The sequence below is a fragment of the Corvus kubaryi genome, unplaced genomic scaffold (genome assembly GCF_017639235.1).
Source record: "Corvus kubaryi isolate FWS band 111438036 unplaced genomic scaffold, C.kubaryi_AGA036_p1.0 37392, whole genome shotgun sequence".
Taxonomy (NCBI): domain Eukaryota; kingdom Metazoa; phylum Chordata; class Aves; order Passeriformes; family Corvidae; genus Corvus; species Corvus kubaryi.
In genome coordinates, this window is record NW_024581131.1 from 4,351,588 (window position 1) to 4,368,959 (window position 17,372).

Here is a 17,372-nt window from a genome sequence, read left to right on the forward strand (position 1 = left end):
ATGTGGCTTAAACATTCAAACTATTTATGCTGCTGCATTGTAAACTGTCTGCTTACTAGAGGAGGATTGCAAACTCTTGCCCATCCAGATTATTTTGTTCTGATGTTATTCTGTAGAATTTGGCCAGTAGGTGTGCAGGGTAAACAGGATTCATAGTATGAAAAGAGTCTCATGTAGACTCTCTTAAAGAAGTTAACACGTTTTACCACAGGATGGCTCCATGCATCAGTTTGATCAGTTTCTAACATGCAAAAGAAATGTATTCCACTGTTGGTCAAGTTACAGCATAGCAGTTTGATCGAAACCTCTGTGTCAAGTGACAGAACTTCCTGTAGTTTCTTCTGTGATTAATTAGGGTTTCCTGATACTCCACATGGAATTTTGTCATTTTCCTTGTCTGATGTTAGATGTGTACTCACATATTAAACAATTCAGATGGATTCCAAAACCATTTTTTTTTTTCTTGGTACATCTTTCATCATCCTCTTCTGCGAACATAGATGAAGGAAGTAGTTTATTTTGTGGACTAAAGGGGCCCTACAAGAAAGGTGGTGAGGGACTTTTTGCAAGGGCATGTAGTGACAGGACAAGAGGAATGGCTTTATCCCAAAAGAGGGCAGGCTTAGGTTAGATAATAGGAAGAAATTCTTGACTGTGGAAGTGGTGAGACACTGGAACAGCTTGCCCAGAGAAGTTACGTATACCCCATTCTTGGAAGTGTTCAAGACTGGATGGTTTCATGAGACCAGGTTTTCAGCAACCTGGTCTCATGAAACATCTCCCTGCTCATGGCAGAGGGGTTGAAACTAAGTCATCCTTAAGGTCCCTTCCAGCCCAAACCATTGTGTGATTCCAGAGTTGTACTGAACAGAGTGGTTCTTGATTCTGTTGTGGGCTGTTATGAACTAGCTGTCCCTCCTAATTACCACTGCAAATCCTCATGTACATGGGGTAAGAAACACAGGATGATATGTATTTCCAAAGTTGGAGGTGGTTTGGTACAGAAATACCCTTTAAATTTTGTTGGTGCTTTGAGGAAGGGATGGAGATTTGTCTCCTGTTGTTATATTGTTCCTTTAAATACTTAAAGGGTACACTTCGGAATTAATTGTATGAGATAAGACACTGACATCTGCTGGCAGTTGACACTTGCATTTTCAACTTGAGAACAGACTAAACCAAATGATCACTTTTACAGTAGATCCCATGGTAGTGTAGAGAAGGGAAATACATTTTGATTTGTGTTGGGGTTTTTTGCATTGATTTGTTTTTTTTATTATTGGTTAGTTGGTTGGTTTTGTCTTTAAACAAACAAAACACCCACCCTGTTCCTTGCTGGTTATGGTACTGAGCCTCCTCTCAACGATGCTTTGCAGATTCTTGTCAAAATGTTCATCTGCTTGGTGCTAATAACTGTTTTGGGGGAGAGGAGACGATTTGTAGTGCTGTAGCCACATGAAGTTACTGTAATTACAGTATTTATATAGAAACTAAATATGTTGATCCACATGCCCTCTGAGCCCATCCTTGTAGAAAGAGTATTTCCTGTGCAAAAATCTTTGATGTACAAATGGCAGCTTTGGTGCTCTAACTACAACATATGAAATTCTTAAAAGTACAGTTTCTAGGTTTAACTTAATACTAATCTGAATTGTCATTATAGTTTTAATAGTTACCTTGTGAAGCCTTTATAACCTCAGTGTTTTCTGGTATGAGAAGGTCTTTATACTGTGTTTTGTCATCTTGAATGTTGAGGTGGGTGATACTATACAGGCTTTTCTTAAATTTGTTGTCTTTTCTTTTTGCAGTATCTGGTGATGGAGAGTCATTGGTAAGTTTTTGAAATGGCACAATTGCGCTTTGCCACATCCTTTTTGCCAAGTCACTGTATAGTGACTATAGAGTTCTTTTATCAAGTACTGTGTATTATTATTGTTATTTTTGCTTTTGACTAAACTGGGCTTCACCTTGATAAAGTGAAAGGATACTGTCGACTTCTCCAAGTAATCCGTTGACAGTTCACTGTTAGCCGACTTGCTGATCCAAGACATCTCCAGTGGTTGCTGTTGGCAAGGTCATTATTTTCCCTGCCCACGCAGCACTCCTGCATGGCTGGTACCTGACTTCTTTAAAAATCAGTCTGGAGCATTCTGAACAGTTCTGTAATGTCAGATGCCAGAGCCAGCCAAGTCTTTGAGCTTTTAATAGAAGGTGCCTGAGCAGGACAGTAATGTGTATATAGAAAGTAGGAAACTTGTACAGAAAATCTCAATTCTGCAAATCTAGATTTAGACTTCAGATTTTATTGTTACAAACTTAAGTATACTGAAAGTACCTGTGACCTCAAGGTTGATAATGACAGGGTGATGTTTTCCCAAACCTGTTAGGTTGAAATATTTTCATCTGCTTCTGTGTAGCACATCACATTTGCAATAGAAAACTCAAACTGACTTGCCTTACAGGATGAAGACTCAGAATTCACTTTAGCAGCAGATTTTGAAATTGGACACTTCTTCCGTGAAAGGATAGTCCCTCGTGCTGTGCTGTATTTCACTGGGGAAGCTATAGAGGATGATGATAACGTATGTATGCAATTAGCATTTTGTTTAGTAGTCAGCACATAGACAGAAAAATTCTCCTCCTTTGCTGATTAGACTAGTGGGAAGTATTAATAACATGAGAATAACAAAAAAAACCCTGAAGAGATTCCTGTTACTTGGGGACAGGAAAGAACCATTCAACTTGCTGTAAGTTGTTAATCTACACCTGGAAGGGGTTTTGTTTCAGTTAGTGTTTGAACATGCTACACATATTACTGCAGAAGTTTTTATGCAAATACCAGCAGAGCTAATTAAACCTTGGGTTTGTTTTTCAGTTTGAAGAAGATGAAGAAGGTGAAGAGGAGGTGAGATGCACACTGTATTTTTTATAGATAACTGATTACCTATTCCATTCCAGCGCCAGGAATAGTTCCTATATGGAGCAGAAAACAGTTGTTCATAAATGCCCTTGTGCATGGTACTTCTTTACAAAAGAGTTCAGCATTCTTGACTTGCAAAAGTGTGGCTGGTTTTTCCTCTTCAGAAAAGTACTTTCTGCAAGAGCATTTATCCATGTTTTTTCTAGTATTTTGAAAGCTGCTTTCTGATGAGTCAAAAATTATAGACAAGGGTTTTTTTCTAGAGTGCTGCACAGTATCTGTTCCTTAGGTGGTAGTGGAATTCAGCTGTCAGCTTTTAGTTGTCATAAGCTTGAAGACTGGGTCTTACTAAATATAAAGTAAAAAGGGGAAGTGTGTAACTGCTCAGTATAAAAGCTCAATTTAGGCTGGAATTTCTCGTATACTAAGAGCTCTGGTCTGTTTGCAGTAGTGTTGCTTGAATACAAACACACTGTGAAAGGCTTTGCACAAAATCTCTAAATGTTACCACACTTAAATGAACTAATATCCTTTGCATTTTTTGCTTAACTGCTTTTACTGTGCTGTTCTCGCTAATTTGTCAAAGGTACAGCCCTGGCTGTCAGGTTCACCACACCAGAGTACATCAGAAGTTGTCAAGCTGCTGATCTGATGTGAGCTAGCAGCCTTCAGCATGCAGTCTCTTTTTTCTCTGTGCTTAGGCTGTTAAGTGGCTAAACATTTTCATATTTTTATTTTTTAAGCTGGGTATTGATAGAAGTGTGTATGTGTATTTTTCATCAGTCTCCAGTGCCAGATGTTATCACTTGGATGTGGTTGTGTGTAAAACTGAGTGCAAAAATCCTGCACAGAAATGCATAGCCTGTCCACAGTAATCTAAATAAACACTCTTTGGAGGGAGACCGAAACAAAGAACAAAATCAGACATATATACCTATTACCAGAATAAAATTCCAAATAATTTGTTAGGTAGAAGTTTTAAAATTGCTGTGGGACTGCAGCAGCAGCTTACATAGGAAGGTTGCCTTAAGACATAGTGAAACCTTTATATAATCTTTTGAAGATTTTGCATTTAAAACTTGGAATTCTTTTAAATCAGCCCGATGTTGACATCTGAAACACTCTGGAATACAGTGATAACTTAATCTGCTACTTTGCTTTTTATCCATTACAAAAAGTTGCACTTTTAACCTGTTTTAATTTCTGTTAGTTTATCTCTATTTTGTCATAGGAGTTGGAGGGGGAAGAGGAGGGAGAAGAGGAGGAAGATGCAGAGAGTGATCCTAAGGTAAGGACTTTGTATGCTTAGTCATAACACAGACTATAATTATGAGCAGTGTAGCTAAGGGTATAATAGTTTGTGAAGAGATCAATAAATATTTTGAAACTCCCAAAAACACCCTAACTTCTGACTCTGCAGTGTTTTCATTATCTTCAGCACTCAAATTGCTCTTAAAAAAGAAGTTAATGTTTCTGTCAGTTGAGAAAATGTAGGTTTTGACTTCCAACAACCTGCACTAAGATAATTTCCAAACTGTGTGCCTCTGCATCTTAATGGCATCTCTGTGTAGTGCTGATATATAGTTTTCCTTTAGAAAGGTCATATTCATATGTTCTTTGGCTGGACTTCAAGTTAGAATTAGTCTGACAAATCTCAACTAGCTTGTTTGTTTATTTTCTTTTCCTTAGAATTGTTCTTTATCGTTGTCCTGATGGCTGCAGGTTAGACTCCACGTCTGTACTTGGTTAGAAATCAAAAAAAAAAATCAGTCCTCAACTTTGAATTTTAAATTTTATGATACCTGGCTTAAAATTCAGCCTTGAAGGGTTAGTGTTCCTTCTGACAGGTATTTCGCAGTTCTTCAGTCATGGTAAACACTTATATTTGGTGAAGCTGGGATAGTGATGACAGACTTGTGTTCATTTAGTTCTTAAAACATCAGCTTTCAATTTTTTATAAAGACAGATGAACAAATGAAAGGCATGCAAAACTGCTTGATCTTTGGATGAAAGTCTTAACAGCAGCTTGACATGTCATTCTTCTGGTGTAGTTTTATGCACATCATTGTATCATTAGTAAATGCTTTTTGTCACTATCAAGCATCAAGTTTGGTTTTCTTTAATGATAAATTCTGTATACTAAAGAAAGTCTGTCTTGTACAAAGATCGATCAAACAGGGTTAGATGGGCAGAAATCAATATTCTGACTGCTCTGTAGGATCAAGATGCAGTGGTGTACCTGTTATGGGAAAAAGTTGGACAGCTGAGAAACAGTGCTAGTTCTATATCAACATATGTTTGTGTGAAGTATCAAATATGCTTCTAGAGGATCTGGAATTCTGTAGGGAAAAAAAGTTTAAGTTATCTTGGAAGGTTATGGTTGTTGCCTCCTGTGTTATTTTGTACATTTCACTTTTCATCCATGCTGACAGTTCCTTTCAATTTTTTCCCATTTAGGTGTAATATAAGTCTGTTTATCATTCATACATTTCTAGGTAAGGTGGAATTCCATTCATACGTAACTTCCAAGAGTCCCATTTGTAGTCATGCAATGTGGTTTGTTTTCTAGGGTTTTCTGTTTTGTTTTGTTTTTTTTTCCTTGTATGGGGAAAAGAAATGGGGGAATGGTTACTTCAGAGTTTAGGTTTTATTAGTAAAAAATAGGAAGAAATGGGTGTAGAGATGAGTGCCTTTAAATAATATAATTAAAGTAGATTTTTCAGAATGACACTCTGCCTTCCTGGCACACTTTCTGTTTTGCCTTTATAGCAATCAAACTGTATTTCATATACACATGATAAAAGATACTGAGACTTGTCAGACTTCATTTTTCTTTGTTTCTGGTTTGATGTTGCATCTCTTTACTGTTTCTAATGCACTTGCAAATTATTTCTTTAATATCTTCTCTGCTCTTCTTAAAATCTTGTAACATCAGCTTACTTAGTATGACTTTTCCAGCATCTTATTTATGCTGCCTGATAAAGGCAGGCAGTCACTCTTAGAAGCCTTTTCTTGATCTCATGATTCTGCACAGATATTGTTCTTCTGCTCATCTGTCTCTTTATTTAAAAGAAGAAAGAAAAAGTTCTTTGTTGGATACTGTCATCTTTCACCTTCCATCCCATTCCTCACAGAGAACAATGCCTGCAACAGCCTCCATACTTCTTTCCCCCACCTGCCCTTCCCCCAACCCCCCCCACATTTAGGCTTCTGTCCTTTTATTTTAATTATTTAGAAGCTATAATCCTTCCAGCTCATTCCCTCTGCATAGATAATGCCCTTCTTTGCCTTTGTTAAACTCAAAATGGAGCTGTGCTTCTGTGTTGGTTTTTGGTGCGGGTGGTTCACCTGCAGTAGCAGAACATCCGTTTGTCACAGTGGCTTGTCTGTTGTCCTGCTGCAGTCTCTCACACAGCTGTGTTCCCTCCCTATGGTTAAAAATTGTCAGCCACTGGCTCCAGTTTTTCAAGTCAACTTGGAATTCTTTTATTTTGTCCTTTGACATTCATACCCCAGTCCTGTTTTCTATTCTTTCTCCTGCTCATGCCATTTTCTGGTCCTGTTTCTCCTTGTTCCTTGCCTTTCTTTGCCTTTTAGTTCCCACCCCCTGCTATTCTTACCTAGAATAGTTTTCTTTTTCACGTACACAAAAATAATTGGTCTGTTTTCCTTTCAAATCCGGTTTCTCCTTTTCAGTCATTTCCATACTACCTCCTCCTTTATTGTTGTAGTACATTTGCTGCATGTCAACACTTTCTGCTTTGTTAACTTTTCCTCCTTCCTTCCTGTGAGTTTTAAGTACATTTGAGTTGTTCAGATACAACCAGATCATTATCATCTCTTACACAAAGCACTTGTGCCATATATAAGTTGTGGCTTTGGATGACTGAGCAGTCAGATGATTTGAAGTAGCTTCAGAAGTTGCTACAAAACTGGACAATGTAGTTTGTTTTGTCTACTGTATTTTTCTATGTGCTTGCATGTCACATTCCTTTAGCTGCCTTTATTTCACCTTGCTGAGGCTGTGCTTAAATTGAGGAGTAGCTGACAGGGTAATGCAGAGTGCTGGTTTGAATTATGAGCAAAAGAGCTGCTGTGTGTGAGACTGCATGGGCTTCAAGGAGCTTTGTCTTCTGAGTTATAGTGGCAGGACCTGTCAGCAGCAAATTCATTTCCAGAACCAGTTGTGGAAGAAGGCAGTTTAGGTTAGGGTTAGGGTTGCTTACTTAACTCCAGTTAGCTCTGGGTTTACATCCTGTGTATATATTTGATATCCTTGCTTTTTCTCATTCAGTAACATAGAATAGGAAATAAAGATAAGGTTCAGCTTTAGGTCCTATGATTGGACTATTTCATTAAAGATGTTTCAGAAAGGCTTTCTACCTTCTCCACTGGAAAGGACATCAGGTTTAGTGCCTGCTGCCTGCTTTGTTCCCGCTGTTGGCAGCAGAGTTCTTGGGGGGTCAGATGAGATCTTGATGCCTGTTCCTGCATGGCTACTTTAGCAGATGGGAAGCTTTCCAAAAACTGAATTGGAAAAGTAAGGAGATAGAGACTTGATTGCTCTTTGAATCACCTAGGAATGTATCTTGCCTAGTGTGTATAAACACTGAATACTAATAGAAATTCAGTGTTTTCTTCAGCAGGCTCTGTTTTGAAAAACAAAATCGCTAAAATAAGTGGTATTGGTATTTTGGACTTGCATCCCCATCCTCTAGGATACCAGTTTAACTGGATGAGTAGGCATGGTGGGGTTTGTGTAGGAAAGTCATGAAAGCAGTATTAACTCAGACCTGTTTTTCTTCTGTTTTAGCCCTCTGTTCTTGCAAATTTTAGGGGAAATTTTTAATTCTGAGCAAGTGATGCAATAAATGAGTGGCAGTAACAAAAAGCTTTATATTGATTTTTGTTAGCAAAAGAGAAAAAATAGGGGGAGTCTCACTCAGCTTGTTCATATCCACTAGAATGGCATCTCAAACTGAAATTAAAGGCCCAGAGTAGTTTAAACTCCTTGCACAGAATAAGTAAATATGAAATACTTTAAAGTTATAAAAATTTTAAAATTCTACCAATTTTAAGATGAACTTAAGTCTGTTTATGGTTACTGTAGAGAATCTGTTCACAACAAGAAGAATTCTCGTCTCTGTAGCCCTGGTAGTGATCTTCAGTATGTGTGTTTACTGTTAAATTTATTTTAAAATAAGATGCAATTCCTCCTTGTCTTTGCCAGTTGAAGTCTCTTTGGTCTTTATTGCCTGGCTGATGCACTTCACTACCTTTCTAAGATACCATGGGGAATTAATTTAGGGAAGTAGAGTATGAATGGAAATCTTGCCGGGATGGGGTGATAAATGGCACAGGGGCTAAGGCAGATCAGTGATAGTGATTGGCTGACCCAGTGTCACCAAGTCTGGGCTCTGCAGGGAGATCAGGCTCAGGCTTTAAAGCCCAGCCTGAGGGAGTGTGGATGTCAGTTCTCCATCACACTCACAGCTTGGGGTCTGGCCCCCTGATACCAGAGCTAGCAGAGGCCAGAGATGAGTTTCAGTGTGCATTGTGCCTGCTGGAGCAGCTGTAACTGGAAGGGAGTTGTGGTCTCTTTGTGCTGGTGTCCTCTGGGATTAGGCTGTGAGATGCTTTGCATGAGGCTGAAGGTAGCTGTAGGCAGCGTGGAGCTCATGTGCTGGCTTCCTCAGAAAGGGCCGTGCTGTGTGTTAGAATGGTGGGAGAATATGGGTTATGTTGGAGTCTGGGTCTGAAATACTGCCTTGATACTTAGGGCCTGCTTAAACATTTTGTTTGGCCAACACAGATACACCCTCAAGTGTAAGCTAAAAATAGCATAAAATAGCCATATTTGTCTCAAAATCCTCCAGTAGCTGACTCAGATCCGGGAACCCCTCAAACTGTATTTATTTTTTTTTTATCTGAGAGCAGTAATCAACACTGGAAGGTCCTTAAAAAGGAACTTTGTGATCTCTGTGACTCAGTTTTTACAGGATAAACAGTTACATGCAATAAATATGTTTTAAGTGTTTACAGAAATAAGGAAAAGATAATGAAGTTTATTAGAAAATATAACAAGTGTTTTGGTTGATCATTAAAATTTGGCGGAAATGGTTGCAGTGGTCAACCTATGTGTGCCTTGATCTAAATATACCAGGTGACTAGGAAGGAAGGAGGGAGATGGAAAGATTTTTAAGTGCATTTTAAATAGCATTTTAAATAGTTTGTTATTTTATCGTGGCTCTTATCCAGAATGCAGGGAGGGAGAGGAAGTGATGCTTCACACTGCTCTGGGCATGTTTAAATACCAAGCAGTTAAAAGAAAAATACAGACCTTTAGAAAACTTTTGGTAACATGCTGCTCGGTTTTGCCTGCCCCTAAAAAAACGAATAGCATGCAATGTACTACCAGTGGCAGTTAAATTTTAATTCAAGAGCAAGAATGCTAATTTTGTGTTCTGTGCAAACATATCCCTTTTCCTGTATTTAGTCCCCAATTAGTGCAGTTTAATTCACATCAGTGTTACTTGGAACTTCAGGCAGATGAGAGAGAACAAAGGTAAAGTTAGCCAGGTTGCTGGGGGAGGAATACCACAAGGAGGAAATCTGAATGGTCTCAGACATATCTGTGCATTTGGCCCTAATCCTGACTTGCAGTGGGAATGATAGTGACCACTCTGACCCTAAAGCAGTTTAGGTGAGGAACAGAAAAATATCCTGGATTTAGTGCAGATTATCAAGGGCAAACTTCATGATAAGGAAGTTTAAATTAGTTGCACCTATTCTTCCTCACTAGAGGCAAAATGCGTCAGTTGTCTTAGCTCTTGGTTACTTGATGTATACTGAACTTTGGCATGAGTACATCTTTTATAACACATAAACCTCCTCTTTAGGATAGTAACTAAGAAACATCTTACTTTGCATGAGTGATGTTCTGGGTGTTGTGTTTTATACCTATATTTTTCTTTATTAGAGTTCAGCAGGATTCTGTTACTGCTGTTTGTGTATAATAAACTATATTAAGAATGGTAAGGGGAGAAGCAAAGTGGAAATTCACTGAATAAATTCTGCTTTCTAAGAATGCTGTTTTACATTGCAAAAAAAGCAAGAAGTGCAGTGTAAATCTGAAGTTTTTAGCTGTTTGAGTACTTGTTCTCATTCCCAAATACACTTCCTTTTGCCAAAGGGGAAGTTGTTTTACTACTTAATGAAGGTGTTTCTACTTTTACATATTCAGATTAACATATGGAGTTCTTGCCCAGTGTTAAATTGTTGAATAGTTACCTGCTGGTGATGCAGAACCTAGCAGAAATCAACACATTAATTACATTTTTATCACCTTAGCAGAAAGGGCAAGGCTCCTAAGGAAAAACTCAGACGTGCTACAGAATAAGCAGCCTGCCTTCCTCCCTCCTCAGAGCTGGAGGAGGTGGCAGCTGGTTGTTAAAATTGTTTAAGAGGGCTGGAAGTCAAATAGAGCCTGTGGTTGGGGGGAGTAGGTGGTGGTTTGCTTTCTTGTTTGTGTGAACCTTGGTCTACAGGATGCAGTGTTAACAGCACAAAAGAAGATTAAAAATTATGGGGTACCAAGCAGCTGGGGGCAAGGGGAAACCCAGTAAATGTGGTGACTCTGTTGGACCTTTATAATGTAGCTTGAGTTTGCATGTAGCATTTTTGTACGTGCTAGTGATACCTAGTTAATTCAGAACTGCATAGCCAGTTTCTGTTTATTTGTTGGAGTGTTTTCTTTTATGCCAATTTGATTTTTAACTGGTTATTTTCTTTTTTTCCTTTTATACAGAAAGAGTCCAGCCAACCTGCTGAATGCAAACAACAGTAATAAGGAAATACCACTTGGAAGTGATATTTGAACAACTTGTAACAAATAGTTGGATACCTGGCCTGCAGTTCAGGATATTTTATTGCTGCAGCACAATCTTATTAACAATGCTTAAAATTAATTTGTTTTAAAATGCATGATTTTCACTAACTTTATTGCTTAACATGTACAGTGGCAACTTCAATGCATTTGGGAAATCTGAGGTTTAAATAAAGCACACTCTACAGCCGTTGGTACACTGTAGCTCAGTATGTCAATAGGCCTTTAGAGCCTTTTGCCCTATGCATAGGGGAATAGTCCAGACTACCATGTGAGGATTATCCATTTTCTTGTTAAACATTGAAAATCGTGGAATAGCAATGTGCTGAGAAGCTAAAGTAAATGGATTACATGTATGGTAGCTGAAACAGATAGAGCAATATGACTTTTTTGCTAGTTCCCTCCCCCCTTTTTTAATGTTTCTCGCAACCTACAAATTGAACTAGTGCTTGAGCAGCTTTAAATGTCATATTTATTATCTCAGTACAACCAGTTGAGTTGAAGTAATTTTACTTCATTGAAGAGGGTGTCATATTTGAGACTTAGTTGTTCATCTTACTATTTATTTATTCATGTTTGTAAGTACTTTGACAGAATTAGTGCTTTTTAATAGTTTTTAATATACTTGAAAAATCTTCCTCTTTTGCATACAATATGGGTACTTGTAAAACAGGTAATTCAAAGTGGTCTCAATGTAGTAGTCTAGACAGAAGAAACAAACTCACATCAAAATGACAACTCTTCTGGATGAAGATCAAAATGCAAAGGCCAAACTGTTGCTGTTGGTGGAAGTGGGTTGCAGCCAAAGAACCAGACAATTTCCAGTAGTCTTATTGCTTAGTGTCCAGCATGAAAGGACCTTTCACTATGAACACGGAAACTTATCAGAGTGAATCAGTTCAATAAATCTGAAGTTTGGGTGTCTTACTTGCAACACTGAAATTATTCCATTCCACAATTTGTTTTATTTAAAGTTCTGAAGTCTTCAAAACTACCTTTTGTTGTTGTGTGGCACTTAAGGTACACATTTCTAGTTTCAGCATCCATTGCCAACCTCTGGCAGCAGTTGAATAGCAGCTGTATCAACACTGTGACCAGGCATGTAGAGTGCTCCAGCCTTACCTTACACATTTGTAACTTAATACAGTGTTTTCAATTTGTACAGAATAGATAGAATATTCTATTAAAGTTGTGAAACATGATTGGTGGTGCCTGTCTGGTCCCTAATGCTTCCCAGGAGAAATGCACATCTCGTTGTGAATGGTGGAGTGTTTAACACAGCACATTCCAGCTGTTTGGCCATACAGCTCCTGGCTCAACATCTGCCTTTGCCAAAAGCCAAAACAGGAGCCCTTGTAAATACTGCAGTGCACAGTTCTTTGATGTAAATCAGAACAAACTTGCTCAATTTGCAAGCAAACAGTCTGGCATCTTTTGTAGGAGTTGGGGTTTTTAGGGAGGCAGCATCATTACAAGATTCCACATGATCCGTGCACTTTGGTCAGGGATTGAATGAGGTGCTGGGGGCCAAACAGGTTTATGAATGGGAAGGTACTCCCACATCTGACCTCAGAGTCAGAAAATGTAACACTAATGCTCAGGTGCCATAGTGTTAAGGCAGGAATGAGGAAAGAAGGCAGAAATAGGGATAGGTTCTGGGCTTTATTTTAAAAATGAGATTTTGTAACCTGCTGCTCTGACTATGGCAGGCAAGGAGAGCAGTGTGAAGACATGTCTTGCGAGGGCCGGAATAACGAATGGAGCTTACCCATGCACAGACTGGCTCAGCACAGTGTCAGGGACTTCAAATAGCGAGATTTGACCTGGTTTGTTTCTCTTTATATTGGAAGAAACTGAATAATAGTTCCCCATCCTCAAGCAGTACTTTCCACTATATGGTTAAAGGGGAGTGCTGCTACCTGGAGATAAACATCTGCAAATTAGCACACCAAAGTAATTTATGTGCATGAATCCTGAAAGGCTGACTTTAATTTTGAGAAAACGGGAAATTCCAGAACATGTGGAGCAAATGTGCCAGCATCTAGGGAGCCAAATGAGATGGGTGGGTAATGAAGCTGCCTAGCAAGATGTTCATCCTAGGGAAAGCGATGGGAAAACTGAGCTGGGATTCATTCAAGCAGAGTTAATGCTGGTTGACACAGCCTAACAGAAAACAGATCTTGTCAAAACCCAGCCGTGCTCTTCCCCTTGAAGATCTCACTGATAAGGGCAGAGATGAGCAATTCTTAGACTTCTCTGTTTTCACTTACAGACTTTGTCTACAGGAAACAAACTGGTACCTGTACAGCTCCTTCCTCTAACAGAACAGAGTATGAAGAACTGATGAGGTGGTGGGCAGAATGTCATGGCCAGATAAATCCAGGCTGGATGGTAAATACAAGGAGTGTGGGTGTGCAAAAAACCCACAAGTTATTGTTTGAATGGAAGGGGGTTTTTTTTAATATTGGTGTGTTTTGAAGACTGGGCCTTGAGACAAATACACGAACTCCCCATGCAGAGCTAGTGGGAATTTTTTTAAATGGTGAAGTGATAGTGAAAAGTCTATGTGCATCCATGCCTGATTGCCATCTCAGCACCCTGATAAAAACCCTGAAGTTCAGTCCATGGGAACATGCTTTGGTGATGCAGCCTTCATGTTGGTGGCTTCTCATTTGACGGAGGAAAAAATGCCAGTTCTGGGCCTGAAAGTTGAAGCAGCTGGTGGAAACACTCCAAGAGAAATTCATCTGGCATGTTGCCTGCTCAGGATGCAGCATGATTAACAGCCTCTCAGTGCCTGGGTTGTCTAGGAAGAGAGCCTTGGAGGTACTGTCCTGCTGCCCTATCTGATACAGGAACAAATGGCAAATAGTCTGCTGCCAGCTGAAACTCAGGGACAGCCTGTGGTTTCTCAGGAGTCTTCAAGCACAGCATCAGTACCTTCCTGAAAGTTTGGTATTTGGGATAACAGCTCTCAGTTCAATTTCAGTATGTTCAGTTATTTGGGGTTTGTTATTTGGTTAGGAGTTGTGGTAAGTGGAAAAATTAAGATGGTCTCTGTATGTTTCCACTCTCCTCATTAAACAAGCTTTTCCTGTTTTAAAATAAAGGAGACTTGTAATAGATTCATGCTCAGTTAAATGCTGCCTTGCCGGCAGTTCCTCAAGCAAATGAGGTCTTGCTGGGAAGCCAGCTCAGCACAGCGCAGTCCAGAGGAGCCCCACACTGCAGAGGGACATATAAGAAGAGGTCAGACTAGTTCAGCACAAGGAAATTGCTTGCTCCCTGTGAGCTCGGTGATGCAGAGGTGAGTTCAAGATGTGACACGCAGCCCGGCTGCCTGACGTTGCACTGAGGTACCACAACCTCATGAAATTGTGCTTGAAATGTGCACCTCTTTCTGAAGCATCTTTGCTCCAGCCCTGCTGGACACAGTTCTAGCTCAGCAAACAGCCTTTCCAGTTGAGCCTACAGGAAAGATGCAGAGGGACTATTTACAAGACATATACTCAGAACAAGGGACAGTGGCTTCAAACTGAAAGAGCAGGTTTAGATTAGCTATAAGGAGAAAATTCCTTACTGTGAGGGTGCTGAGGCATTGCAACAGGTTGCCCAGAGAAATTGTGGATGTCCCATCCCTGGCAGTGTTCAAGGCCAGGTTGGATGGGGCTCTGAGTAACCTGGTCTAGTGCTCATGGCAGGGGCTTGGAATGAGATGGTCCTTAAAGTCCCTTCAAACCCAAACCATTCTGAGTCTATGATAAATGGCAATGTATAAAAAAAAAAGAGTGCTGCATTCATGCTTCTTTATCGTCTGCCTCCTCTCAAGGATAGATACCTATATTATTCCCCAATTATAGTCCATGGGGAGCTGTGTCAATATCTGTTCAGGACTCCTCCCCTGGAGCTGAAGTCCTCACAGTTTTTACCTTTGTTTTCCATGTTTTTCACTACAAATCTGTGTGCAAACAGCTCTGTTGCAGTAGCTGCGACCTGTGCATGGAAGAACCTTCATTCTCCCTGTCCCAAATGGTTTACAGTCATCACACTAATAGCAGGAAGATTTTTTTTTCCATTTGCTCATATTGCTGTCCTAAATACCACCAGCCTCTCACAGTCCAGGGCCATGAATCCTAAACAATAGATGCCCTAAGTCACTCTGGTTTTGACAAGCATCCAAGAAAAAGAAAAGGGGGGAAAAAAAAAAAAAAAAATCCAAGCCTGTGCACTGTTAATGAGGCATCATGTGAATGAAGACTGAGCAGTTTGTCAAGTGCCAGCTTTTGTTTCCAGACTGGCTTTCCTCTCTGCTTGTTCACCTCACCATTACACAAGCGAAAACGCTCGCTCCACCCAGCAGTGCTCGCCTCTTGCACAAGCTGCCTTACCCTCCGGATTTTACCGTGGGAATTTGGACACCGTGTGGGGATGCCAAACCAGGTTAATACAACCCAGTGAGCCTGTGCTGCAGTTGCCAGCTCTGCTCCTCACAGCCTCCTGCCTTCTGTGAGCTTCCCTGGTAACAGTCCCCCACTGCAAAAAGGATCCCTCCCAGCAAAGCTTCCTTTCCCAAAAGAGCATCGCCACTGATGCTGTGGCCTCTTGCTGGCTCACCCCTGTGTCCCTGCTTGCCCCCAGCATCTGCAAGGTGGATATAACCCATACTAGACCCACCCCAGGTTGAGAAAAAGGGCTGAAGAGAATGGAAACAGTAAGAAAATGAATTTACTCATTATTCATCATGACCCAAAGGGTGGAACAAAAAAAATAATAATTTGCCCCTGTTTGGGGCAGAAACCAAACAGCAATGGATGGTCTGGTCTATCATTGATGCAAATAATTTGCACTCACAAATAGTGAGCTGTTAAACTGATCTTTCTACAAAGTAAATTCACTCTGGTTTTCAAATCCACCTTTTAGGGATAAAGGAGAACTTGCTTAGGTGTTTGCAGCATTAATGTCTATTTGATCAGCTCTGTTAAGGTCACACTCAGACGGAGGTTGGGTTTTTTTTTTTGCTTTTTTTTACTTAACCCAACTATCTGGTCTTCCTTTTTCCTTTTCATGCTCCTGACTTAAGGCACATTCCAAACTCTTTGATTTGCCTGAACGGAAAGAGCATGAGAGAAGGAAGGTTGGGTGAAAAGTGAGTATTGGAGCTCCTACCAAAGCCAACTGCTGAAGTCGGCAATGGGATATAACTTGCATGGGGAGTTACAGCACTTGCTGTAGAGGTCATGCAGAGCTCCTGCACACAAGGGAATAGTTCAAGGCGTTTTGATGCAGAGAAAAAACAATTAAGATATAACTGCTGCTGACATTCCCCTGAGCCGTTTCATCTCTTACCGCTTCAAAAAAGCAGGGAAAAACAAATTATGTACTTTCAATCTGAGATTTATATAGGATGAATTGTTGCTTAGCCTATGAAAAGATCAAAAAGGAGATCTTTGAAGACAGATTGCCTACAAAGAACACTGGACTGTTATTACACCAAAAAAAAAGACAGAGGTTAAATAAGCACAGTTCAGGTCAAAACGTAGGCAAGTGCATGTGTGCAACAAAGCGTTTGCAAGGGCTGCTTGCTCAGGCGTTTCAGAGGCGCGCAGCACGAGGGTAAATCACGGAGCCGGCATCTGGAGCAGCAGCACTGCAGCATTCCACGGGTGTTCTGCTCTGCACTCGGAGACTTGGCGGAGCTGCTTTGGCTGGAAACTCCTGCGGTCACAAAGATGGTTTGGCTGGTGTTGGGATCTCCCAGCCAAGGAGAAGAGGGGACAGAGCCCTCATTCCCTCCACTCCCAGCTTTATCTTGTGCCTTCTGGGGAACAGGTGTTTCGGTCCCTTTCCCCCAGTGAGGCCGAAGAGGCTGCAAATAAATACCCTGGGACAGAACCCCTGGGAACTGATTGCTGTTATGGCTGGGGACAGCGAAGGAGCAGCACTCTGAACATTCGCCCCACCTCGCAGCGTGAGGTCAGCACCATTCCCAAACCAAGCAGCAGTGGGGATCACCTTTGTGGGTGCTCCTGGCCCTGGCAAAGAGCCGGCCATGACTGTGAAACATCCCTGGGAGATGGAGACCAAAATACAGAGCTGCAGTAGTCATCCAGCTCCAGCAAGCCCCTGGCACAGCTTGGCACAAGGAATGCTGCCCCTCAGTCTTGTTCTCCACCCCTCATCCCCCTGAGCATCTCCTTCCTCCACACCTGGCGTCCTCTGCGGGTGCCGGGCAGGAGGAGACAGAGGAGACAGAGGAAGGAGAGGAGGCAGCCCGACCTCCCTTTCCCACCGCGATGTGCGGCAGCCTCTCCCGGCACCCAGCCCGACCAGTACGCGGGGTTTGCTGGGTGCGAGGCACCCGCCAGCACCATCCCACTGCGGGTCCGATTTCAAAGCCAGCCCTGATGAAGACGTTGGGGGAAGGCAGAGCAAACAGACACCGTAATTGCGGTGTGCGCTTTCTCATCTCCGCGGCAAGTTGCAAAATGTGCCGCCTCCTCCCTTGTCAGCCGGGCTTTAATTGGCTTTAATGAAGAGGCAATTACATGATTTCAATTTTTAATTAAA

At 41.0% G+C, this 17,372-nt stretch overlaps 1 protein-coding gene across 4 annotated transcripts in view; it reads left to right on the forward strand.

Annotated features, from left to right (window-relative positions):
- The window catches only part of NAP1L4 (nucleosome assembly protein 1 like 4), a 28,290-nt gene extending 16,283 nt beyond the window's left edge, over positions 1 to 12,007 (forward strand). Inside the window, exons 10-15 of one of the 4 annotated variants that reach the window (XR_006017762.1) lie at positions 1,809 to 1,831; positions 2,463 to 2,582; positions 2,876 to 2,905; positions 4,131 to 4,208; positions 5,378 to 5,415; positions 10,728 to 12,007. Coding sequence is in view for 2 of the 4 variants with exons in the window: in XM_042038369.1 (XP_041894303.1) it covers positions 1,809 to 1,831; positions 2,463 to 2,582; positions 2,876 to 2,905; positions 4,152 to 4,208; positions 10,728 to 10,766 (269 nt within the window). In the remaining 2 variants the exon portion in view is untranslated. The remainder of the gene's footprint in view (positions 1 to 1,808; positions 1,832 to 2,462; positions 2,583 to 2,875; positions 2,906 to 4,130; positions 4,209 to 5,377; positions 5,416 to 10,727) is intronic. The other 3 variants (XM_042038368.1, XR_006017761.1, XM_042038369.1) reach the window with 3 other exon arrangements.
- The last annotated feature ends 5,365 nt before the right edge of the window (positions 12,008 to 17,372 follow it).